General features: G+C 45.8%; 1 protein-coding gene across 6 annotated transcripts in view; it reads left to right on the top strand.

Annotated features, from left to right (window-relative positions):
• Positions 1 to 26406, top strand: part of LOC135115731 (uncharacterized) — a 62950-nt gene that overhangs the window by 34146 nt on the left and 2398 nt on the right. For 2 of the 6 annotated variants that reach the window (XM_064032674.1, XM_064032672.1), the window contains exons 15-32: positions 236 to 12903; positions 13266 to 13375; positions 14222 to 14416; positions 14747 to 14830; positions 17432 to 17582; positions 18071 to 18225; positions 18540 to 18743; positions 19003 to 19257; positions 19640 to 19770; positions 19893 to 20091; positions 20703 to 20801; positions 21930 to 22076; positions 22727 to 22975; positions 23261 to 23374; positions 23751 to 23941; positions 24477 to 24704; positions 25013 to 25277; positions 25701 to 26406. The exon at positions 25701 to 26406 is cut by the window's right edge and continues 2398 nt beyond it. In XM_064032674.1, the coding sequence (XP_063888744.1) occupies positions 236 to 12903; positions 13266 to 13375; positions 14222 to 14416; positions 14747 to 14830; positions 17432 to 17582; positions 18071 to 18225; positions 18540 to 18743; positions 19003 to 19257; positions 19640 to 19770; positions 19893 to 20091; positions 20703 to 20801; positions 21930 to 22076; positions 22727 to 22975; positions 23261 to 23374; positions 23751 to 23941; positions 24477 to 24704; positions 25013 to 25277; positions 25701 to 25841 (15586 nt within the window). In that variant the 3' untranslated portion in view covers positions 25842 to 26406. Of the gene's footprint in view, positions 1 to 235; positions 12904 to 13265; positions 13376 to 14221; positions 14417 to 14746; positions 14831 to 15390; positions 15405 to 17431; positions 17583 to 18070; positions 18226 to 18539; positions 18880 to 19002; positions 19258 to 19639; positions 19771 to 19892; positions 20092 to 20702; positions 20802 to 21929; positions 22077 to 22726; positions 22976 to 23260; positions 23375 to 23750; positions 23942 to 24476; positions 24705 to 25012; positions 25278 to 25700 lie in introns of those variants that run through there. The other 4 variants (XM_064032673.1, XR_010276036.1, XM_064032676.1 and 1 more) reach the window with 4 other exon arrangements.

Genomic DNA, 26406 nt, shown 5'->3' with positions numbered 1-26406 from the left:
ATGTGTGTGTGTGTGTGTGTGTGAGAGAGAGAGAGAGAGAGAGAGAGAGAGAGAGAGAGAGAGACTGAAATTTTCTATTATGTGCATGATATACTGAATCAGTGTGTTTATGTTTAGTTACTGTTTATTTCCCTCATGTTAGTTTGTGATATTTTATGTTGTTCTCATTGGCCATGTCCTTTCCCCCTTCTTTCCCTCCCGTGAGGTATCCCTGCATTGCTGTGTTATGTTTCAGCTATGAGAGTCCTGCACGAAGGGAGCGCACAGACTCCTCCTCCACCAGCCACCCCTCAGCTGCCTCCACCCCTGGTGATGATGAGCGGCCACGTGGATTGGCCACCAGTGGCCGGTCAGCGGGTGGCCAGGCTGAGGGGCGTGCCAGCCCGGGGTGCAACATTCTGCCCATTGTGGAAGTGGAAGTCATGGAAAAATCCCCCTTGCCTGAATGTAATGGGGAGACTGAGACAGACCCTCTAGCAGCTGACCCACAGGACCCCCTGGCTGGGACTGAGGACACAGTGGTGGCTGAATCTGAGGACCCTTTGACAGAGGAGACACAGGATCCTCTTGCCCCTGAGAATCAAGATCCTTTGGCTGAGAATCAGGATCTAATGACAGATCCCCAGGACGAGACTCAAGACCCCTTGGCTACAGAGGCTCAGGATCCTTTGGCAGTGAATCAGGACCCACTGGCTGATGGGCCCGAGGATCCTCTTGCTACGGAAACTGAAGATCCCTTGGCAACAGAGACACAGGACCCTCTGGCCACAGAGATGGTGGATCCCCTGGCCCCTGATAGGCAGGGCTCAACACCAGTCGAGACACAGGACCCACTGTCTACTGGGGAAATGGACACCTCTCAGGTAGGTGACATGCAAGACCCTGCAGCAGCATCTGAATTACTGGCAAATGTACCCCAAGGTTCTGTGGTGTCCAAGACCCAGAACCCACAGCCAGTAAGAAGAGGGAGTGACCATGGGGACAGTGCAACAGAGGAGGACCAGCTGCTGGCTTCACCATCATCCACAGTGGAAATAGTGCAGATGAACATCAAACGAGAGCCTGTTCCACCACCACAGTCCCCTGTGTCATGCAGTGCAGAGACTCTAGGTGAGGAGGAGGAGGAGGAAGAGATTGACATCAAGCCATTCCTTGCAGCTGAAGCAAGTGAATGCAGCTTGAATGAGGTTGCACTTCCCAGCAACAGCCAGGATATAGTTATTGAGAGCAAGAGTGTGCCAAGCCCTAGGGAGATGACAGACTCCCCATGCAAACAGAGGAGAGAATCAGTGGCACAAATAGACGAGTCATGCCCAGCCAGCATCACACCACACCTGAGTGACTCTAGCCCTGTCTCACCCAGCCTCACCACGGAGACTCCAGCAAGCAGCAGTGAGAGAGGCGTTGACTTTGACACCCTGGAAGATGATCTCTTTGGGGGCAGCAGCTGCATGGCCCAGGATGACCCAACCATGTCCTCCAGCACAGATGAGAGCCTTGAGGAAGAGAGTGGAGGTGTTCTGTCTTCATCCAAATCAGTCAGTACAGGGAGAACCACTAACCAGATCCCCAACAGCACTGGCTTAGGGGGCCCCTCAGCATCACCTGTGAGATGCTCACCACCACCTGCACACCCCCCCACCCTCACCACACCACAAAGAAGTACACCAGTGGCAGACTCTGAGGAAAGCAGTGACAGTGCATCTCTCACTATTAGTCCATCACAACCAGAGGACACCAGCATTGCTGTCACAACCACCAGTGCCAGTACTGTACCAACCACGACCACCACTATCACCACCAGTGCCATAACTACACATCCCCTTGCTACCACCTTCATCACCACCACTACGCCTATTGCTACCTCTGCCAGTGTCACTACCACCACTCCTGCTGCTGCCAAGACTATCACACCACCTACCACTAACACCACCACTACTGCCACCATTACAATTACATCTGTTGCTTCCACTTCACCCATTACTCATACTAAAACCAACCCAACCACCACTATACCCTCTACCACACCCACCACTACCACACCCACCACCACCACACCCACCACCGTCACACCCACCACCATCACAGTAACAGAAATTGAGAAGACTATACCATTGACTACCACCACAACCAGCACCACAGCTTCCGAGTCAGCATCAGTGGGTGGAGGAAACAAAACTCCACCCACTCTGCCACACAGCACAGTGGATGAGAGCAACAGTCCATCTAGACCAATAAGTACAAAACCCACACCCACAGCAATAACAGAAAGCAATAAAGACAAGGAGACACACATGGAAATCACTACTACCACTCCCACCACTGCCACCACCACCACCCCCACTCCCACCACTCCCACCACTACTACTACCACTCCCACTCCCACCACTGCCAGTACCACCCCGACAAATGCCAATAAGATCCAGTTGAAGCAAGCACCGGCTCTCAATAAATCTGATGCAAAAACAACAGAGGAGGAGATTGATGTGGCATGCAGAAGAAACATCTTGATCACAGAGAATGAGAAGGTGAAGGAAGCAAACAAAGAAACCATCACAGTTACTGCAGAAAACAAGAAGCAAACACCCACCAAAATTGATAAAAAGCAAAGTAAGGAAAGTAACACAAAACTTCATACTTCACCTTTCAAGCAAGCCAAACATACACTTGAAAAAGACACAAGAACCATTGAAGAAAAGTTCAAAGAAATTTTTGTAAGTCCTACCATTGATGTTGCTGCCACAAATGTGAAAGACAAGGAAAGTGATAAAGGAGTGACTGCTGTTCCTTGGAATGTGCAAAGTACAAACACAAGTGAGCAAGTCAAGCAGACCTTGCTAGGCATCACCAGATTGGCTGACGACAAGCAGACCATTCCTGGAGACACTCGTACTACCACAACACCTACTACTACTGCTTCTGATACTGCTGATGCCAATTCTTCTTCTAGTAATACTTCTGCTAAAACTAGTTCAACTACTTCTTCAGCTACTACTACTACTAATACTAATACTAATACTAATACTAATACTTCTACTACTACTACTACTACTACTGCTACTACTACTACTACTACTGCTGCTGCTGCTGCTGCTGCTACTACTAGTATTGCTATGTCCACTGGCACCATAGTTTCTACCACTGCTATTATGGGTAGTGCAACTACAGCTACTACCTCTCCTACTACCACAGTTGCCACTGTTGCTATTACTTGTACAACAGCTACTATAGCTGCTACTACCACAACTACATCAACTACTACTGCACCTGCTACTACACCATTGACCACTACTGCAACATCTAATAGTGCATCCATAATAACCAAAGCATCTGCTACCAAAGTTGCCAGTGCTGCCTCCATCCCTGCCATAGACAGCACTGCAGCAACCACCACCACATCTGCACCATCAGCAGTTGCAGTGCCTGTCACAAAAAAAGTTGTATCAACAGTAAGCACACTAATAGATCTAAGAAAAAAGACATTACCAACAACAGGAGAGGCAACAAGTAAACTGGATCCACCAAGTCAAGTCTCCTCTAGTCCTCCCAAAATTATGGACGGCAGCCAGAACAGCAGTGCAGTGGCTGCCCAGCACAACACAGGGCAGGAGACACTTGAGGCTGATATCACCGTGCCCTGTGAAAGTGACCCGACATCTCAGAGTTGTGTAGAATCGCCCCATAAGGATAGCACCAGGCAGGAGCAAAACAAAGCTTCCCAGAAAGATGATGGAGCTTCCGAAAAATCTCCCCAGGTGTCCACAAATACCATTCAGAAGACTAGTGTCCAACATGTCCCGAAGAACTCTACCTCAGTGAAGTGTTGCGAAGGAGGAAGTGGCCAGGCTGTGAATGAGAGGAGCAGAACATCAGAAGTAACACAGGGGAAAGAGAAAATAGTTGATTTAACACAGAAGGAAACAAGTAAAGAAGCTGTGGACAAAGGAGAAGGAGGAGGAGCAAATACAAACACAGAAGGCAGTGATCAGATACCAGTTGAAGAGAAGACACAGAAAATGACAAAAACTAGGAATAAGGATCCCACAAACAACACCCCCTCTGAACCACACACAGCAACAGATGCCCAGGACAAAAGCACCAAGGAGCAAGGGGACATCAAGAAGACACCACCAGAGAAAGAATCACTCAAGACTGTCCCTGCACACCACCACAACCCATCCACACCTCCCATACAAACAGAGGACAAGACCAAGGCCATGAGTAAGGACAAGGAAGATGCTGCAATGCCTTGGGAAAAACTGATGAAGGAAGGGAAGTTCTCACTCAAGGTTTCCATCGACAGGTCCATCATCCACCTGAATGAGTCGCTTGTGTCAGCCAGTCGTCGACTCTCAGCCTCCTCCTCAGACAGAGAGGAAACTGACATTGAGGAAGACAGGGAGAGGAACCTGTCTAGTGAAATAAGTGGTAAGAAAGCCAGTAGTACCAATGAAATGACAGATATAAAGGCCAGTCCAAGTGAAAAAACAGACAAGAAAGCTAGTAATTCTAATGAAAAAGAAACACTTAGTGATGTAACAGAGAAGATCAGCAGTCCTAATAAAGAACATTCATCTAGTGAAGTGACAGAGAAGGAAGCAAGTAATCCCATCTCACAACCAGTGCCATCTTCAGCTTCGAGGCCTCTTTCCAGCACCTCTGCTCAAAACTCAGAAAAAAGCAAGGATAATGAAACCAGTCAAACACAAAAGACTGGTAAAGAAGATACCACAGAGGAGCCTTCAAGGGACAAAGAGGGGAAGCACCAGCACCCAACACAGCCCAAGACTTCTCAAAACACCTTGACTTCAAACACTGATAAGACAAGCAAGAAAGGTCTCAAGAAGAAGGAACATGAAGGCAGCAGGAAGAAGAGACGCCACAGCTCCCTTGACCACACAGGAGACCAGAGACGCAGCATAAGCAAAAAGCGGAGGACAAGCATCTCAGAGTCACCCAAGGACAAGCAGAGCCATAAAGCTAAGGAATCAAAGACAGCAACAGTGGAAACCTCCCATACCAGCTCTACCACTGACACCATCACCACCAGTACCACCACCAGCACCACCAGTACCACCACCAGCACCACCACTACCACCACCACTAGCACCACCACCACCACTGCTACTTCATCTCTCTCACAGAAAACTCCCACTGAATCAGCAATTCAAAATCCCACAGAAAAGGAAACCATGTCTTGCCAGATCCCAGAGGAATCCAGCTGTACTGTTAGTTCCTCTCAGCCTTCCAAGAGTCCATCAAGATCAACAGTGGCAGAAGTTACCAGTAAGGAGCCAAGCACAGACAAACCCGAGGACACCATGGCACCACCAGCAGAGCCCATCTCGCCTACAGGAAAGTCAGGGAAGACAAGTAACAGTGTAATCAGTGACAAGGATACGACAGGCACTGAAGACAAGCAGGTTGAGGAAGACATGCAAGGTGAGGTGAAGGATGGACAGTCTAAGGATGTGACCAATGACACCAAAAAAACAGATTCACCTGGAACAGCCTCAGTGAGGGACCTGACAGAGGGAACCATTGAACATCCAACCTTTAGTCCATCCCTTGGTGACCAACACACCCAGGAAAAAGATAAGGATGTGCCAAAAGAGAGGGCAGCAGAAAAGAGCAAAATACAGAATGATGACAGGTTGACAACTCAAGTAAATATTGACACTGTAGAAAAAGACAAGCACCAAGTAGATGTAAATGACAAAAATGAAGAAAAAGTACAAGATACAGAGAGTAAGAAAGACACCAAAGAAAGTAATGCAGAGGGAAGCAAAGAGTGCAAGGAAGGAACAGCCAGCAGAGATTCTCAGGCACAGCAGGAAACACAAGTGCCTCAAGAATCCAATGACAGCAACACAACATCAGCAGCTGCCACTACAGATCCCCAAGACTCCCAGAAGACAACAAAAGCCTCAGATGTCAGTACTCAGGATAGCACCAGCCCACCAAGCAGCCTTACCTCAGATAAGCATCTGTCCCCTTCAACCTCTGGATCCAAAGGGAACACCACTACCACACCTGCCAAAGAGAAGAGTAAGACTCCAAAAAAGACAAGTCGAAGTTCACTTTCAATAATGACTTTTGGTGTTGACAGTGATGAGTTGGTTACAAAGAAAAGGGCCACACCTCAGCCTGACTCTGGAGAAGCACAAGTCCCAAGTTCTAGTGATAGAAGTAATAGCATGCCAGAAAAGAGTTCAGAGACCAGCGGGAAGGAAACACCAGGGAGGTCAACAGCATCACCACAGTCTGAGAAGAAATTTACATCAGGCAAGAGCACCAGCCAGTCAAAGTCTCCCAAGGTGATTGTGGTGAAGGACACAGTCTCCTCTGGGTTTGACAAGATGATGTCAAAAATCTTTGGAGAGGACAAGATTGCAAAAACTGCCAAGAAAAAGAAAAAGAAACCTCTTAAGCCAGCCAAGGAAACAAAACCTATTGCAGCAGAGATCAAGCAAGAAAAGACAACAAAAGCAGAGAAGTCAGAGAAGGGACAAGAGGAAAGCACACCAAAGAAGGATAAATCAAGCTCATCGTCCAAGCCATCAAAGAGCAGCAAAGGTTCAAAAAAGAAAACATCACATGGAAAGTCATCAGAAAAGACTTCATCGTCATCATCATCATCTGAGAAGACCAAGACTGCACTGTCATCACAGAACAAAGGCAAGTCTTCATCCCCATCCACAAGCAAGGATAAGTCTCCATCTACAGCCTCAGAAAAGGAAAAGCTCTCGTCTCTATCCTCAGAGCAGACAAGAGTCCTCACAGCATCTCCTGACAAGAGAGAAACTTCATTGCTCCCAGAGAAGTCTCCATCATCATCATCTCAAGATAAGGAAAAACCTCCACCACAACACCCAAGTAAAGAAAAATCTGTATCATCATCACCCCCCAATGATAACTCCCTTTCTTCATCCCCAAATAAAAACAGCTGCTCAACACCAACCCCAGAGAAAGAAAAGACTCTGTTGGCAGTAAAAGAAACAGAAAAGTCACCATCTGTAGCCTCAGAGAAGAAATCCCCATCATCAGCCCCAGAAAGCAAGGTCACATCTTCATCATCCCCAGACAAAGAAAAGACCCCATCTTCAATAGAAAAGTCCCCATCATCACACTCTGACAAGGAAAGTTCCTCACAATCATTTTCAGGCAAGGAGAAATCTACATCTTCACAATCAGACAGGGAGGAAAGTCAACCATCACTGTCAGAAAAGAAGTCCCCATCACCATCCCCAGACGAGGAAAAAGTGTCATTATCATCACTAGGAGAGAAAACCACATCATCTCTGGAGAAGGAGTCCCTCTCATCATGTCCAGGTAAAGAGAAGTCCTCCACACACCCAGACAAGAAAGAAAACTCTCTGTCGTCACTCTCTGAGAAGGAAAAAACTTTGTCACCAGTCCCAGCCAAAGAAAATCACTCCTATTTATCACCTGAGAAGAAAGAAGCAAAAGAGAAGGATTCATTGTCATCCTCAGAAAAGAAAGAAGCTCCATCTTGTTCCTCAGACAAAGAGAAAGTCTCTGCCTTAGCCACACCAGAGAAGGAGAAGGAAAGCCCTGCACTGCCAGATAAGAGTAAGGAGAAGAAACAAACCTCACTCCATGATAAAGAAAGTGATAAAAAAGCCAGTACTCTTTCATCCTTAAGTCAGGAAAAGCTCAGCATCTCTCCATCAGACCAAACCACTGAAACAACTTCCATTGTCAAGAAAGTTTTATTTCCAGAAAAAGAAAAGGTACCACTTTCAAGTGTGGACAAGGAGGATGCCCTGACAGTGTCTTCAAGCAAAGGGAAATCTCAATCTTCACCTGAAAACAATGATAGTCCTCCACCCATATCCCCAAACAAGAAAGAAGAGCAACTTCCATCTACTAGCTCAGAGAAAACTGCTTCTCCACCAGCAGATCAGGAGAAGAATAAATGCATGCCCCTTGAAAAAGAGCAGACTGCAGAGAAGGAGAAGGGGAAAGACACAGCCTCAACCCAAGATAAAGAACACATCTCAGAAAAAGGTGCTGAAGCTTCATCTCAAAAGGAACAAATTCACATCTTGTCTGAGGATTGTACAAAAGCTGTTTTATCCCAGAACAAGGAGCAACCAAAAAGTGTTGCCTCATCCAGCACATCAGAAAAGCCATGCCCTGACAATGAAGAGAATACAGAAGAGGCAACAAGCAACCCAGAGTCAAGCAGACCCAAGATCACAAGCCCATCTGGGAAAGAGCAAGAGTCAAAGGATGGGAAGAGTCAAGAGTCAAAGAGAGAGAGTCACCAAGTGTCACAGAAAGAGAGTCACCAAGAGTCAAAGAGAGAGGGTCACCAAGAGTTGAAGAAAGAGAACCATGAAGAATCAAAGAAAGAGAACCATGAAGAATCAAAGAAAGGAAACCATGAAGAATCAAAGAAAGAGAACCACCAGGAATCAAAGAAAGAGAACCACCAGGAATCAAAGAAAGAGAACCACCAGGAATCAAAGAAAGAGAATCAAGGGGCCACAGAAATTAAGGAAGATGACAAAGATTCACATGGCAAGAAAACAGAAGGTAAGGAATCAAAGAAAGAGAATCAAGGGGCCACAGAAATTAAGGAAGATGACAAAGATTCACATGGCAAAAAAACAGAAGGTAAGGAATCAAAGAAAGAGAATCAAGGGGCCACAGAAATTAAGGAAGATAACAAAGATTCACATGGCAAGAAAACAGAAGGTAAGGAATCATCTAATGGCAAGCAAGAGGGCAGAGAATCACCCAGCAGGAAGACTGAACAAAACTCTGGGGAAAGCAAGCACAGCAGAGAGTCACACACCAAGAAAACTGAGTCCAAGGAGTCATCCAGCAAACATAAAGGGAAAGACTCAAGTAAAAACAAAAGTAAAGACTCATCCAGCAGCAATAGGAACCATGAATCATCCTCCTCCTCTACCTCCTCCTCCCCTACCTCTTCCTCCTCATCCTCATCCTCCTCTTCCTCCTTGTCCCCCTCTTCCTCTGACAGAAATAGAAACAAGGAATTGGCAACAAGCAAGAAGACAAGCCAAGACTCTTCCACAAAGGACAGAAGCCAAGACAAAGAAGCAGAAAGAGGAAAGAGCAATCCTCAAGAGTCACAGAAGCATAAGGAGAAGCAACACAACCCTGACAGTAGTTTATCAGGGAGAGATAAAGAGAAGAGATTGCCAGGCATTCACGACTCACCCAAAGGCACCCCTGCTGAGAACAAGAGCAAGGAGTCCCTGGAGAAGGACAAGACACAAGAATCATCAGGTAAGAAGAGTGGCAGCAGTGACAACCCAGAGAAAGATCAGAAGCAGCACTCCAGCAAGGACAGAGATCACAAGGAGAGTTCAAAGAGCAAAGACACAAGAGAGAGGAATAGAGACAGAGACCATCACAGCAAGGACAGAAGCAGCACTAAAGAAGGTGATAGGAAGGACAAGAATCACAGTGACAGAGAAGCCAGTGGGAAAGATAAGAAAAGCAGCAGAGATTCGCATAGCAAAGAGAGAAAAGATGACAGGGATTCACACAGCAAAGACAAACATAAGAGCAGAGAATCTAACTCCAAGGACGGCTCTAAAGAATTGCACAAGAGAGACAAAAGTAGCCACAGTGAGTCACAAAGTGAGAAGAACAGAGACAAAGACTCACCAACCAACAAGGAAAAAAGAGACTCAAGTAGTGGCAGAGACAAACACAGCAAGAGAGATAGGAGTACAGAGAAAGAAGCAAAGGACAGACACAAACAAAGCAGTAAGGACACCAGCAGGAAAGGCAGAGGCAGCAGCAAGGAGAGTCACAGCAGGGATAAATTGAGCCCCAGGGATTCAGACAAAACTAGTGATAAAGATGCCAGCAAAAGAGACAAGAATAGTGACGCTGAGACACAGAAGAGAGACAAGACAGGTGGCAAGGAGTCTCCCACTAAAGATAAAACCAAGGAAAATACCAAGGAAACAACAAGTAAAGACAAACCTTGCAGAGAAACTCCCATTAAAGACAAAACCAGTGAAAAGGAGGCATCAAGCAAAGACAAAACAAGCGACAAGAAGAAAAGAAGTGAAAGTAAAACCCCACACAGTAGTAAGAAGGATAAGGGCAGCAGCAGCAAACACAACCCAGCTGCCAAGGATATAAGCACAGCCAAGGAAGACACCACCAAGAGCCAGGACACTGCAAAAAAGGGAGACTCCACTGAACAGACCAAGACATCCAAAGTTAAGAAAGCCCTGTCATCCTTATTTGGTTCTCAAGAGGTACAGGACTCTGACAGTAATTCTACATCCCCCACTACTCCAAAAGATCCTAAAAAGACCATCCCTGAGGCTAAGCAAGGGGGAAAGAAAGTTCTTGAGCTTCTCTTTGGCTCAGACCCGAAGCTGAAAGATTCTAAGAAACCCAGGGAGGATGAAGAAGAAGAGCAGTACACCCCACAGCCCCTCCACACCCCTGGGACATCCTACAACCCCCAACCCTCAACCTCCTACACCCCCCAGTCCTCTATCACCACCCCAGACCCGGAATATCAACCCCAGCCCATTGGCAAAGCCCCACCAGACCCAGAATACCAGCCCCAGCCAATATCTAAAACCCCAGACCAAGAGTACCAACCGCAGCTTCTTTCCTCCAAAGCCCCCAATCAGGAGTACAAACCCCAACCCATCACCAAGGCTTCAAGTCAGTCTGTGACACAGGAGTACCAACAGCAGAGTCAAGTTACCTCACAGCAGGAATACCAACCCAAGAGTATGAAGAAAGATCAAGAAGTCCAAGAGGAGGAGTACCAGCCTCTTCATATCAACCTAGACCCTCCAGTTCAAGAATACCAACCTGAGAGCATCAACAAGAAGGTGTCTCAGATGCAAGAGTACCAACCAAGCAGCAGCAAGATGAGGAGCTCAGGAAAAGAACAACAAGTCCAGAAACTGAAAAAGAAAACTCCACAGCAAGAAGGCCAGAGCAAACCCCTGAAGAAGGAAGCTGCAGGGACCGCCCACCAGTCTGAGGCCACCAAAAAGACTACCCATAAGCCAGACCAAGCTTGGGACAGCAAGAGAGGAAGTCACCAGCAAGACCAAGGGCAGAGTGGCAATAAAGGGGGCATCAGTAAGGCTCTTTTAGCTAAGGCAGTCCCCTCCCAGCCCTTATCCCATAAACCATCACAAGACAGAAAGGCTGGCAGCTCCCAGCAGCCTACAGACATCAACGACGACAAACCCAAGAAAGCGACCACCTCTGATGGCAGCCCCAGTGAGGCATATGTCCCCAAGCCACTGGCCTGGGCTGCTCCCAAGGCTGAGTACATCCCAAAGTCTGTAGCAGCACCCAGCAGCTCCCTGATACAGGATGACGAGTACAGCCCCCAGCCCATTGTGGGTCTGGACAAACCCACCCCAGAGTACATTCCCAGTGGTATAACAGCCATGCCATCCAGCCAGACCCCCAGCCTGAAGGCATCACAGGAGGAAGAATATGTGCCCCTGCCTCCTGTAAGGGCAGGGGAGGGGGATGGGGGCCAGCCTTCATCTAGCTCATCAGCAGCTCTGTCCGGCCAGTATCTCCCTCAGACCCTTGCTGCCGGGGAGAAAATAACACCAGGCTTTTACCGGGAGCAAGGCAGCAGCGGCAGTGGCGATGGCAGCAGCAACAGAGGCCAGGGAGGTCAGCAGTCAAGAAGACAGCCAAGAGGCAACAGCTCCCGGCACCCAGGCAGACAGTCGGGTGATACCAGGCGCAGCGGTGGTAGCCGGTCAGGGAAGGGGTCCAGACAGGCTGGCAGCAAGGTGCTGGTGTACCTGCCTCCCCCACCAGCCCAGGACATGGTGGCCGCCACCCTGGGAGACTACGACCTGCGACCAGCCCTGCACCCTCAGGCCTTCTGCAGCAACCCAGCTGACCTGCCCAACCGCCCCTTGGAGGTGGGTGGGCGGGTTCTACAGCTGCGGACCAATGCCACGGCCGACCTGGAGGACTTTGAGGGTCGCTTCCAGGCAGAAGGACTGTACAACTGGCGGCTGCTGCTGACCACCCTGGAGACTGAGGCTGCCACCCCAGCCAGGCACGAGACCGCCTTCTTGGGGACACGGGGCGGGGCAAACCACACCACACTCACCCCAGTGAAGCCACCCCCTCCCCTGAAGGACGTCCAGCGGTGGATAAAAGCACGTCAGATCATGGCAGCCCTGAAGAAAGATACTCACCACAGGAAGGGAGGCGGAGGCGGCGGGGGAAACCGTCCCTCATCCCAAGGGGGATCCAAGACCAAGGACTTCTCTGAAGGTAAAGCCTCAAGACCCAACGCTGCCAGCCACGGGGAGTCCAGCAAGGGTGGCAGCAGCGGCAGCAGCAGCACAGGGGATGGTGGTGGTGGTGGCCAGAAGCAGCAACACCAAACAGCACTGAGCACCTCCCCCCAGAGTGGCCACTGCAGCACCAGTACTCCTCAGCCCAAGCTCCCTGCAACACTGCCGCCTTTTCACCTCACCCCCATTGCTAAGGCATCCACACCCACCTTGGGAATCTCCAGCCATTCCCCAGCCTCTGAGGGCCACACCCTGACCCCTGGTGTCACACCAACCACCTCTCAGGGCCACACCTCAACTCCCTTAGGTCACACCCCGGTCCCCAGAAGTTGCGGTCTGGCCCCGGCCCGCCTGCAGCCTCGGTCCAGGCGGCGAGTGTCCTGGGAGGCAGAGCAGCCCGTGCTGAGGGTGTCACCTCTGCTGGGGAGGAGGCGGCGTGCCTCGCTGGATGGCCTGGCACCCCTGGAGGAAGACACTGAGGGGGAGGCAGAACAAAGAGGGAGGAGGGCCTTCAGAGGACTGGCACTGGACAAGATGACAGAGCCATCCAGCAAGAGACCCAGGCATTCCCTCGGCCAGGAGGAAGGTAGGGCCAGCTTGACACTCTTAATCTTTTGTCTTCTGTTGTAGCATGAGTTGACATGTGTTTTGTTTTTCGTTTAAACCCTTAGATGTATCTTAATGCAAAATTTTGCATAAAAATTAAAACCCCACAATAATAATATACAAGCACTCAAAGACTACGAGATATACCTGACAAGCATGATAAAAGTCTGTATTTACTTTAAAAAAACTGTCTAGAGTGTTAGAATTATTGTTTATTCTTCGTTGATGTTGTACTGGAATGATAGAAGGAATCAGTTTTTTGCATTCTACATGTTTTATTTTTAACGAAAGTAAAAGAAGAGCAAGAGGCGCACTGTTTACTAAACCCTGTGTGGACCCCAGCAGGTGAGGCGGGCAAGGCAGCAGCGGCGGTTGCAGCTCCCAAAAGTGGTGATGACAGTGAGGTGTTGGAGAGCTCGCAGCCTTCCCCAGCTTCCCCTGCTGCACCCCTGGTAAGGAGACTCACACTTGTAGTATAGGCAAAGTAAGAGAATAAATAAGCTGTGCCATTCACTTCTAAGTTATTCAGTGTTTTTCCTCAATTTCATGTCCTCTGATCTGTTGACAGTCTCCTTACAAAACCTGACTGTAAAGTACCAGCAGACAAGAGGACGTATGAGTGAGGGAAAATGCTACACATTGGAAGCTAGTGAGGCACATTACTTGATCTTGACTTCTGGTGATAGGTGTGTCTTGTAGAAGTTCAGCTAGGAAAAGTTACTGCATCAGGTTGTGTTCCCTTCCTATGAGGCAGCGGTGATACTCCAGTGTGTTCATGTGAGGTTATTTAGAAGGCTGTCATCACATATTAACTGTGATTATTATACATTCTCAAGATTAATAAAACGTGATGCAGATTTAGAGTATAATTTTGAAAGACACCACTGACATTGAAAGGAGTGATCTATCTATATGCCAAGTCCTTTATGTAGTCCCTCACGGGTTGAACCAGACAAAGCACCACACATGCACACATTCACACTCTTATGCCTTATGCCTGGTGGAGAGGGATAGTCTTGCGAACCACCTAACTCTACTCCATCAGAAGAAATGATGGAATAATTGAAACTATTAATTGCCTGTTCATTTTAAGTTTAGCACAATCAAATCATCTAGGATTACTCAAACAACTAAATTAGTGCCATGTTGTTACTTAATAGGTATCACATGTTAAGCTTGTGAGATATAAGAAATAGCATTTACATTGCTTAAGCATCCTTTTATCCCTGTGTATAAATAACAATGTGTATTAAAGCATTATTAGCTTTAGTAATATTTGAGACATGCTTTGGTTATAGGTGCCAAGTCAGCCAGAAAGTCAGCCTCCTTCCAGCAGGCCAATGAGCCAGTGTGGCACACAGCCCCTGAGTCAGCCTGGCAGCCAGCCCGGCAGCCAGCACTCCAGTGACTCCCTCCTGCGCCGGCAGCTGCTGGACACACAGTTCCGGCAGCAGTTCTACAGCCTGGTGGACGGCCGAGGCTCCTTCTCCCAGGTTGGTCATGTTTGCCTTGGATTCTCCCACTTGATCATCTTACTTTTAGTTTTCCTATGTTGATTCATTTTCTTTTGACTTTGATTCTCCAATTTCTAACATTCTGCATTCTCATCTTGATTTTTATTTCTGTTACTTGTTTTATTCAGGAACAGAGTCACCACTGCTTGCTTTGTCTCTTAACTCTACCTTTGTTCTCATATTACATTCTTCATTGATTTAATCCTGTGTTATTTCCTTTTCTTTCTTTGCATATCAAATTAGTAACCACATTTAAATTATCTGAATTTAAATAATCAGTCCTTCATGTTGTTTTCTCTCTGCTTTCAGGCACTAGAAGGCCCATCACTCAACAACTCCTATGGCTTCAAGTTCACCAGCCACAATCTGTTTGAGGCCAAGACAGTGCATGAGGTAAGCCCAGAGGCAGCTGGCTTACAGTAACACAAATCTACCACTCATTTGTACTACTGCAGCCACCTCATCCACTGCATTATGACAAACACCATGCCATACTCATATCATCACAGCTCAGTACACACACACACACACACACACACACACACACACACACACACACACACACACACACACACACACACACACACACACACACACACACACACACACACACACACACACACCAGAAGCTAATGACAGGCCACCAATACAGAAACTTCCCTCTCACTGCCTTCATTCCATCCTTTCTTCTCATTTTCACATTTTCCTTCAGACCATCAGGCCAAGCCAGATAGACCCTCAAGCCATGTTACCAAACCATCCCTCAGAGCTCCTCACCCTTCAGTTGTTCATGTCTTGTTGAAATTGTTGACTCCTCCAGTAAATTTCCCTGTTTGTGTGATTTATTTTTCTATATCTTTTTTATAACAAGGAGAGAGGCAAGGTAACATTGATGATTCTTTGTAATTTTGGAATGCCAAATTCTCACCCTGTGTTTCCCGATGTTCTTTCAGATTCACTCATAGAGGTAAGAGAGAGAGCTTCCCAGTATAGCAGTTGCAATGTATTTGGTGTTGGCTTCTGCTCCCTATGTCCATCCCTCCCTCACACCATACCTCTGCCTCCAAACAGGACAGTAGTGCCTCCCTGATTTCCCTCACCTGCCTCCCTTACTTACTCTCACTCTTCACTCCTAACTCTTATGCTCATTCATCTCCCTACAAGACAGTGGGACATCTTGCTTCCATCCTGTCCATTTATGCCTCCAGTCTTGTCATTCCTTTCCCTGCCAAACCCTCACATGTCTGAGGGTTACTCAGGGTAGCTCACACTGTCACTCTTCCTTACTTTCCCCTTGCTGTTCATTGTCATCAGGATTCACTATTTGTTCATGGTTTCCTTTATCTTGTGTGAGGGACTTGGACATGGCTGGCTTGGAGTGGTCTAGGAGCTTCTTGTTGGGGTGAGGGGCATGTTGAGGGGTTACTGGAAACTATTGGTGCAGTGTAACCACAAAGAGTATGGGAAAGTCTTGTGTGGTGGTGATATGGATGCTAATGTTGATGGATCAATACATTACATGCACACACATTACGTACACACACACACACACACACACACACACACACACACACACACACACACACACACACACACACACACACACACACACACACACACACACACACACACACACACACACACACACACACACATTAACAGAGAAGTCAAAGCAAACTGGATTGAATAAAGTAAAACACAGAGACAGAATAAAGTAACCTTACCTCAAATCCTCTACACTTTGAGTTAATACAGTTGGATAAACAAAGCATCACACATTGTGAATTTTACCAAACTGCCAACAGGAGTTAACTTATCCCCTCACTTAACACTGGACATTTATGCTTTACAGAACTGAAGCCACCACCAGTCTGCTTCGTAAACCTTGACCCTAAATACACACAAGCTGTTACTGCCTTGCTTTAGGATACCAAGGCCTGGATATGTAAATAATTCCCACATTCACTGTTGTAATATTTGTCACTTCAGACTCATATGAACATCACAAGTACACTTTTTTTGTTATTAGAGTTATTGCCACAGATTACACTGAGACCAAAGTTTTGCAATACACAATGCAGATGCACCTCTCCTTTGATATTCAAACACGGTTGCTTTGTACGTACACTGGCTCACAAAAATACTGCACCAAAGCATCCCATATAAGAATTTAAGAGCATTTTCAGCCATGAGTGACGAGTGTAGCACAGTAATGCATTCCTTTGTATATGTTAAAGCCTTAGTTTGCTTTCCATTTTTTTTTGGTGTGGGAGTCTTTTAGTTGGAAGATGATGGAGGTGTGAATATGGGAGACAACAATCAATGACTCTTGTAAAAGGTGAAAAGATGAAGACTGAGAATTCACTCAAGACAAAGAAGTTTTTATAATTGAAGAGAGTTTAATAGGTCAGCTGAGGGGAGCAAGTGAGAGAAGTGTAGCTGATGGTGAAAGTTCTTTGGTTGTCATCTTAGTTTGTGTTGGTTGCCATCAGTGCAGTGAATCCACTTGCCTGTCACTTGTAAAGAGCACCTGGAATGATGTGGAGGCGTGGTATGAATGTGTGGGTGTGGGGAAGGCTGTGTGTGCATGCTGATTCAAGCTTGCAAGCTCATGTCTACAGATCTGGGTTTGTTCCACATGATATGAAATTTACAAATGAGTTATGATCCTTAAAAACCTTTCGTAAATCAGTAAATAAATTAAGGTAAAGCACAGATTTTGAGTTTTATAGTTAATGCAGTTTTCATTAGTTTTGAGGTCACTTTTTTTTTTCTTTCAGTTTTGATTTGTAAATGCGAGAATTGGTGAATGAGTATAATAATTATGTAACTTAAAATTTGTAAACTGAACATTCTTAAATTGAGATTCACCAATACCTGAGTGCCTACCTGTGAAAACTGAACATACATTGAGATTCACCTATTCCTGAGTGGCTACCTGGAACCTAGTCTGACCTGATCTAACCCTTCCTCTCCCCACTAATCCTCCCTCAGCATGAGTTCCTGACCCTGATGTGCCTTGAGTGCCATGTTGCCACAAGACCCCAGCTGCTGCCTGACCCTCAATTTGACCCCATCTCTGCCCTGGTATTCTCCATCACTCAGGACCTCCCCCCAGAGCACCCCAGCCCCCAGCACTTGAAAGGTGTGTGTGCTTGTGTCCACCAGTGTCTGTGTGAAGGTTTGTGTATGTTTGTGTGGTTTACGAAGAAAATTCCACTTGGTTTACAGTTTATTCACTCTCACTCAGACAGTCATTTAACCATTCTTGTACTCATTCATTTGCTTGCTCATTTACTCTCTCATTCAGTCACTGTTATCCATTTAATCATGCATTCATCCTCTAATTTATACGTCCACGTATTTTTTATTCATTCACTCATTCAATCACTGCTCATTCATTCATTCATTCATGCACCTATTTTTTAACTCATACAATCATCCACTCACTGAATCACCCATAAATTCATTAATTCATTTACATATTCTCCTACTCACTCACCCACTCACTCACTCACTCTCACTCACTCACTCACTCACTCACTCACTTTTGCATTCATTCACCCAATCACTCACTCCAAACTCCACTTCCCCTGTTTACACATTACTTACTCATTCACTCACTCATTCCAGGTGCAGTCGTGGTGAGCAGTGGAGGCTGCGACCTGGTGACCTGCACAGGACTAACTGACCTGGCAGTGCTCCACGTGGACTCCGAGTCAGACCTTCTGGAGGAGGCGGTTCGCCTCGTCACCACCTGGGACCCAGACATGCTGGTGGGGTACGAGGTAGGTCACCACACTCAGGCACAAGGTGGGCTGTCACTTCCTTGTGTGCTCCTTTTAATGGTTGCTTCAGTTTGTTCATGCATCTTTGCAAGGAGTGTCTCCTTTTGCTCAATTTTTTGTTTATTTATTCTTTTTTTTATTTATTGTTTTTAAGAACAGTATGATATCTGGAAATGTATTTATGTATGTAAGTGTTATTTGTATTGTTTGTATGTGTGTCTGTATGTGTATATAATGTCTCAGTATCTATATTTGTTCAGTTTTTGCATGTTTATGTCTCCAAGCTAACTGTGTGCGCTCCCTGTGTACGCCAGGTGCAGCAGGGGTCCTGGGGATACTTGCTGGAGCGGGGCTTGGCACTCGGGGCAGAAGTAGTGACACGCCTCTCTCGAGTGCCAGAGGGGACCGGGGCAAGCCACCACCTGGAGGAAGAGGACGAGTATGGGGCCGACCACACCTCACAGATCCACCTGGCGGGCCGAGTGGTGCTCAATGTGTGGAGGCTGATGCGGGCGGAGGTGAGACTCAGGAAGGTTGCAGCAGGAGCATGGCAGGGCAGGGCAGAATGGACAAGGGATGACTAGAGTAGGATGGAAAATCATGGCATCTGCTTTTGGCTGTGTGAAGGAGAGATATTAAGTGGGAACTCTAGAGGTAAGTTCTGTGCCAGATATGTGCTCAGTAACTGTTATTGGGAATGTAGAGTGGGTTAAGTTTGACTGGATTTTGGACAAATTACTGACTTCTCTTTTCCATCTCTCCCTGGTGTTTCCTCAGGTGGCACTTCAGAGCTACACCCTGGAGAGTGTGGCTTTCCATGTCCTGCACACCCGCATCCCAACCTTCTCCCATGACCAGCTGAGGGCCTGGTGGCTGGCTGACACCACCCGCTGGCGTGCCCTAGGCCACTACTTGACTCGCTGCCGCCTCACCTTTGACCTCCTCCACAACCTGGACCTGGTTTCTCGCACTGCTGAACTTGCTCGTCTCTTTGGAATCCGGTTCTATGATGTCTTGTCCAGGGGCTCCCAGGTGTGTGTGTGTGTGTTTAAAGGCTTATTTGCAGCTTTAGCATTGATCTGCATATAGAAGCTAGAAAGATGTGAAGTCAGTTGGCAGTCTGTTTTATTTTGCTTGTACAGTGTTAATAACCTTCCCAAGGTCTGTGCCATGTAGTGTATTTATTCATTCATTTACTAGACTCGCCTTAAATGGAGGCAGCTGAGACAAGGTGTCATGCCTTGTCATTACGGGAATAGGAACACAAAGGAGTGGTTCCTGGTACACTCATTTTATCCCTTTTAGTCACATTTCAAACCCATGGAATATTAGAGCACTACTCTTCCCTGCCTTCTTCATCGTCCATCCCGTCCACCTCCTCCTCACCTTCCAGTCACACTTGTCTCCTCCACAGTTCCGTGTGGAGTCCATGATGCTGAGGCTGTCCCGGGGGAGGAACATGGTGGCCATCTCCCCCAGCATCCAGCAGAGGGCAGCCATGAAGGCACCAGAGTGGATTGCCCTCACCATGGAGCCCCAGTCAAGGTATGCACACGTGTCTGTGCATTGACTTATTTGTACTAGTGGGAAAACTCTAACCTGGTATAAGAAGTATGAGAAAAAAAAACATAAACTATTTTGGCAGTATAGAACCAATCATTTTCCAGATTCTATACAGAGCCAGTGGTGGTGCTGGACTTCCAGAGCCTCTACCCATCTGTCATGATTGCCTACAACTATTGCTACTCCACCTGCCTCGGCCGCATCCACCTGCTCCACAACCCAGAAGGGCTTCCCTATACCTTTGGCGCCTCACACCTCCGCCTGCCACCTGACCCTCAGAGCCTCCTGGAGTTAGTGGATGAGGTGAGAGAGAGAGAGAGAGAGAGAATCAGAGGCCAACACACAGCCAGATTGATAAATAGATCCTTTCCTTTGTTGAACTTCCTATATTTTTTACCTCTTATTTTGTTACTTCAACTCACATTTCTTTATTCTTTACTGTTTTCAAATCTGCACTTTTTTCACCATCTTCCATCTCATATTCTCTCCAATTTCTGCTTCCAGATCCACCATACTCTCCCAAACTCTTCTGTCCATTCATTCAGTTTCAGTCTTCTCTCTCTAACTCTCCCTAACTATCCACCTTTCTTTTACCTTGCACTTTTTCCCAATCCTTCATCTCCTACTCTCTCCATTTCCACTCACCAGTTCCACCCTACATTCCTTAACCCATTTCCAATCCATGCCATTTCATTCATTTCCTATCTTCTCTTCCGAGCTCCTTATCCACCTTTTCCTTACCTCCAGTCATTCCTATTCACTGCCCTATCAATACCCTTTCATTCACTCACTCCTTCCCTTTCCAATTCCCCTCTCCTTCATGTCCATCTTTTCTCCATTCACTTCTAATCCATACCGTCTCATTCACTCACTCCTTCCTCTGTCCACTAATGTTCTCTGCCATCCCAACTCAGATGAATGTGTCGCCCTGTGGTGTCGCGTTCCTGCCATCACGAGTGAAGCGTGGGGTGCTGCCGGTCATGCTGGAGGAAATACTCAACACAAGACTCATGGTGGGTCAAGGAAGTCAGGATGCAGGGTGTGGAAAGGTCAGAGTGAAGTTAGGAAGTTAAGTCAGTTGCCAGTAAGGAGTCGAGGAGTGAGGATGTGCTGATGGAAAAGTTTCATTGTTTTAGGAATTGTTACTTGGTGGTCAACGTAACTAAGTGGACTGTTTTATTTATTTATTTATGTATTTATTTATTTTTTATTTATTGTAATTTATTTATTTATTTATTTATTTTTAGCATTATGTCTATTTTTCATTGTTCCCCTTAATTCTCTCTCTCTCTCTCTCTCTCTCTCTCTCTCTCTCTCTCTCTCTCTCTCTCTCTCTCTCTCTCTCTCTCTCTCTCTCTCTCTCTCTCTCTCTCTCTCTCTCTCTCTCTCTCTCTCTCTCTCTCTCTCTCTCTCTCTCTCTCTCTCTCTCTCTCTCTCTCTCTCTCTCTCTATTGTTTCCTTTCATTAATCCTCCTCTTTTTGTGTCATCTTACTTTTTTTAACATTATGTCTATTTTTTGGGGAGTCCCTTTTATTTCTCTTTTTTTTTGTTTTTTGTTCCTCAACCACTTCGCTCCAGGCGCTTAAAAAATGCACATTGCTTGTAAACGGCATAAGCCACGAGCGGTAACTTATAACTTATCTAATTTTTAATGCTACAATTCTCTCTCTCTCTCTCTCTCTCTCTCTCTCTCTCTCTCTCTCTCTCTCTCTCTCTCTCTCTCTCTCTCTCTCTCTCTCTCTCTCTCTCTCTCTCTCTCTCTCTCTCTCTCTCTCTCTCTCTCTCTCTCTCTCTCTCTCTCTCTCTCTCTCTCTCTCTCTCTCTCTCTCTCTCTCTCTCTTATTTTCTTCTTTAATTATTTTCATTTTGTCTTCCCTCTCCATTCCTTTTCATCTTTGTTTTCTGATTCTTTCTCATTCTGTCTTTGAGGTAATTCTCTTTTTATGTCTCTTCTTCCTTCTTCTATCCTTTCATGCTTGTTCTTCTGTTCTATTTGGTTTTCTCTTTTCTTTTTGTTACCGCATTTACTGAATCAGTACTTCCTATTTCTACATCTTTAACCATTTTAGTGTAGCGGGCCATGTGATCCTGCTCCTGAGACACCAAACATGAATTAATCATTTGTCTTTCCTTGGCGCAGGTCAAGGCATCCCTGAAGAAGTGTGGTGAAAACAATGCCTCACTCCGACGCGTCCTGCACTCACGCCAACTTGGCCTCAAGCTCATAGCAAATGTCACCTATGGCTACACCAGCGCCAACTTCTCTGGACGCATGCCTTGTACTGAGGTGAAGAAGGGGGAGTGACTAGTGTGGGTGAAGTGGAGTAGTGGGATGGAGTTGTAGGAAGGATTTTGCATGAGTGAATGTTCAACTTTTCTCAACATTTTCACACAATTTTTGTAATCATAAACCATTCATAGGTATTTCTTTTTGTTCTACAACCATATCTAAGCACTTCCTAGGCATCAAGAAGCATATTTTATCTATCCATTTTTCTTTCTTGAAGGTGCCTGTAAAGATTCTGAGCTGTGTTTTCAGTGTTATGAATTGTTGCATATTACTCTGAAAGGGCTAAGTAGGGTAGAGCAGGTAAGGGGACTGGGCATGTTTGGCAAGGGTATATAGGATGTATTGGAAGCAATTAATCCTGTACAGTGAATCGCAGTTTACAAATGAGGGAGTGGCATTCTGAAATAACTATTCACTTGTTGAAAATTTGCTAACTGGTATCATCTCATTGTTTCAGATTTTCTAATTTTTTTCTATAATTTAAAGTAACATGAGGTTTTCACTTCTAAATGTTAATTCAATATTTTTGATTAAGGAAGATGATAACTGGTTGACAATTTGCATGTAACACTTTCATAAATTGAGATTCTCCTTTATTTCTTGTATTTCTTTTCCATTTTTTTTACTCTGTCACTTTGCTGGTCCAGGTCGGGGACAGTGTGGTGAGCAAGGGTCGTGAAATTCTTGAGCGTTCCATCCAGCTTGTCAACTCCCACCCCACCTGGGCAGCTCAGGTGGTGTATGGGGACACTGACTCCCTTTTTGTGCACCTGCCGGGGAGGAGCCGCAGCCAGGCCTTCACCATTGGGCAGGAGATTGCTGCCACTGTCACCAAGATGTACCCTAAACCTGTTAAACTCAAATTTGAAAAGGTGTACCTGCCCTGCATCCTCCAGGTAAGAGAGAGAGAGAGGAGTGATATTTTTGGGAGAAGTATTTATTACTATTGTTAGTATTTTTGTTTCAGAAAGAGTAAATGCTAGAGACTTAGGTGTGACTTTAATGTATTCTTAGGGAATGCTTATAGGTGTAATTGTAAGAGTGAGTTTACTTGTTTGTGATTGTCATGGATGTTGTTCTCTTGAGAAATGTTAGCCTGGTGTACAGATAGAAAGGACAAAGATTTTTCACATCTCTCTCCTTATCTCTCTCCATTTCACTCTCTTTGCCTGTCCCAACAGACCAAGAAGCGCTATGTAGGCTACATGTATGAGAGCCCTGCCCAGGATGAGCCGGTCTTCGATGCAAAGGGCATTGAGACAGTGCGGAGGGATGGTTGTCCTGCTGTTGCTAAGGTTAGTTAGTCATCACTACTCTATTCTCCACAGTTTCTCCATTTGTATGTTCCTCAATTTGCATGTGTCATTTTTCTTTTTACTCATTCCTTTTTTATGTGAAGTTTTGTTATTTTTTAGTTTATTTCTGTGTACATTTTTGTAGGTTGATTTTGCAAGTATGTGCCTCATCTCCCATTTCATGCAGTTTTCTTTTATCTTAATTCTACACCAAATATTTTCTATTTACCCCTTCATTATACTTCTCACATTACTTCTTAATTCTTGTTTCACTAAAGAAGCTGCCACATGTAAGCCTGACAACTTCTGGCAGCTTTCCTTATTTTCCTATGTTCTTGTGTCATTATCCTTATGTCACATGTACATCGTCACACAGGTCTTGGAGAAGTCCCTGCTCCTATTGTTTGAACGCAAGGATGTGTCTCTCGTAAAGCAGTATGTGCAGCGTCAACTCTTGAAGGTGCTGCAGGGACGAGTTTCTCTCCAAGATCTGACTTTTGCTAAGGAGTACCGGGGCGCTCGGGGCTACAAACCAGGTGCTTGCGTTCCCGCCCTGCACCTCGCCAGGTTAGTGTTCGCATCTTCCTTTGTGTATTGTGGTTTCCTGTGTCATGTTTTGGTTTTGTCTGACTTATTTTCTTGTGTTACATTGGTCTTACAGTGCCTTTGCTTTCTTGATTTTTGTTATTTAATTTTTATGTATATGTGTTGGTGTGTATTTTGTTTTTGTCATTTCTTCACTTTTCTTTATTCTTCCCTAGTCTGTCTTCTGTTTCCCTCTAATATTTCTTTTGTCACACACTAACTGCATTATTAGAGTGGAAGCAATCTCATGTCATAATGGTTTTAGGTCATATCCCTTTACATAGAGAGTGCTATCACACACACACACACACACACACACACACACACACACACACACACACACACACACACACACACACACAGACAGACACACACACAGACAGACACACACACACACACACACACACACACACACACACACACACACACACACACACACACACACACACACACACACACACACACACACACACACACACACACACACACACCTCACACAGCTTTACTCCTCTGACAGGCAGTGGATGCGTCATGACCCAAGAAAGGAACCAAGGACAGGGGAGAGAGTGCCTTACGTCATTATTTATGGTGCCCCTGGACTCCCCCTCATCCAGCTGGTCCGTTGCCCCTCCACCGTGCTGGCAGACGCTTCCCTGAGGTTGAACGCAACTTACTACATCACACAAGCCATCCTGCCACCCCTCCACCGCTGCTTGGCACTGCTGGGGGTGGATGTCAATACCTGGTGAGGAAGTGTAGGTGGTTTAGGCTTAATTAGTCACCATGCATATTTTTTTTAATTCAATGTTGCTATAATTTCACCTTTGCTCAGTTTGTAGAGCATTCATATATTAGGTATTTGTGTGGTATTATATGTTTAGTCTTTTAATTACATAGACAATCTTCCTGTTTGTTACCAGTTGTTTTTGGGTAGCAAGCCACACAGTAAGTCTTTATCTGTCGCTCATTTAATCTTAAACACTTATGTTGTTGGTCATGCAAACACCTTTGTTCACCATCATTCACTCTATACCTCTCTCATCACCCACACAGGTACACAGAACTGCCTCGACCCTCAACCCTCACCTCCTCCAGCACTGCCCTACCTGGCTTCTCCTCTGGCCCCTCCATCGCCCACTACTTCACCCCCGTGGCCTGTGTTGGGTGCGGGGCAGCCACCACCTTGGCCCCAACTGGAAAGGGGGCAGTTGGAGGCCAAGGGCTGTGTGGAGGGTGCAAGGCCAATCCCCAGGAGACAGTGGTGCTGCTAGGGGAGAGGATCCGCACCTATGAGAGGGCTGTTGACCACATCCAGCAGGTGAGTTGTATTAGAGAGATGGTACTTCTCCATATATATGTGTGTATATATATATATATATATATATATATATATATATATATATATATATATATATATATATATATATATATATATATATATATATATATATATATATATATATATATATATATATATATATATATATATATATATATATATATATATATATATATATATATATATATATATATATATATATATATATATATATATATATATATATATATATATATATATATATATATATATATATATATATATATATATATATATATACACACACACACACACACACACACACACACACACACACACACACACACACACACACAGACGTGGCACACTAGAGGTTAATGATGTATTGCATGCCACCTTCCTGTTACTGCCTCGTATCCACAGGTGTGTGAGGCATGTGTTGGGTGTCGCCTGCAAGAGGTGGAGTGCATCTCCCTGGACTGTCCCCTCACCCACCGCCGTGTGGTGGCCACCCGGGATCTCCACACTGCTCACCAACTTCGCATGCTACTGGATGATTTCTGAGTCAACCATTGCTCGGCTATACAGCATCCTGCTAGAGATTAAGTCTTGGACAGCTAGTCTAGCAAGTGTGATTACTAGAGTGATATAATGGGTCCATTTTTTCCTTTATAATTGACTGTTTTGATGACATGTCTGCAGCCAAGGTGGCAAGGCAGAGTGTAAGGTGAAGTCACTGAGCAGTCAGCCAGGTGCTTCTCAGTGCTCTTTTCTAATTTTTAAGTCAAACCAGCCAAGATATAGAAATAAATTAGCTTGTAAAAACACAAACACATGAATGTAGACACACACATGCATACACACTCATGATAAGGACTTTATCCCCTTCCTGTACCCATCTCACAAAAGTCCAGTAACTACTCACTACTCAGAGGCTTGAGGCAGACGACAGACAGGGGGAGATGACAAGCCTGATCCATTGCCTCTGAGGACCACTTGTGTCACCGTGATGTGTTGGGTCAGTGGCTGCCTGTCATCACCACCATGTGAGGAGAGGTCCATTACTGACCACAAGGCTGTGTGTTGCTGTGACTATGAGACTGAAGTGCTTACACTCAGTACATGTGTC

This window comes from Scylla paramamosain, chromosome 29 (genome assembly GCF_035594125.1).
Source record: "Scylla paramamosain isolate STU-SP2022 chromosome 29, ASM3559412v1, whole genome shotgun sequence".
In the NCBI taxonomy this organism is placed as follows: Eukaryota; Metazoa; Arthropoda; class Malacostraca; order Decapoda; family Portunidae; genus Scylla; species Scylla paramamosain.
This window is presented reverse-complemented; position numbering and strand designations above follow the sequence as displayed.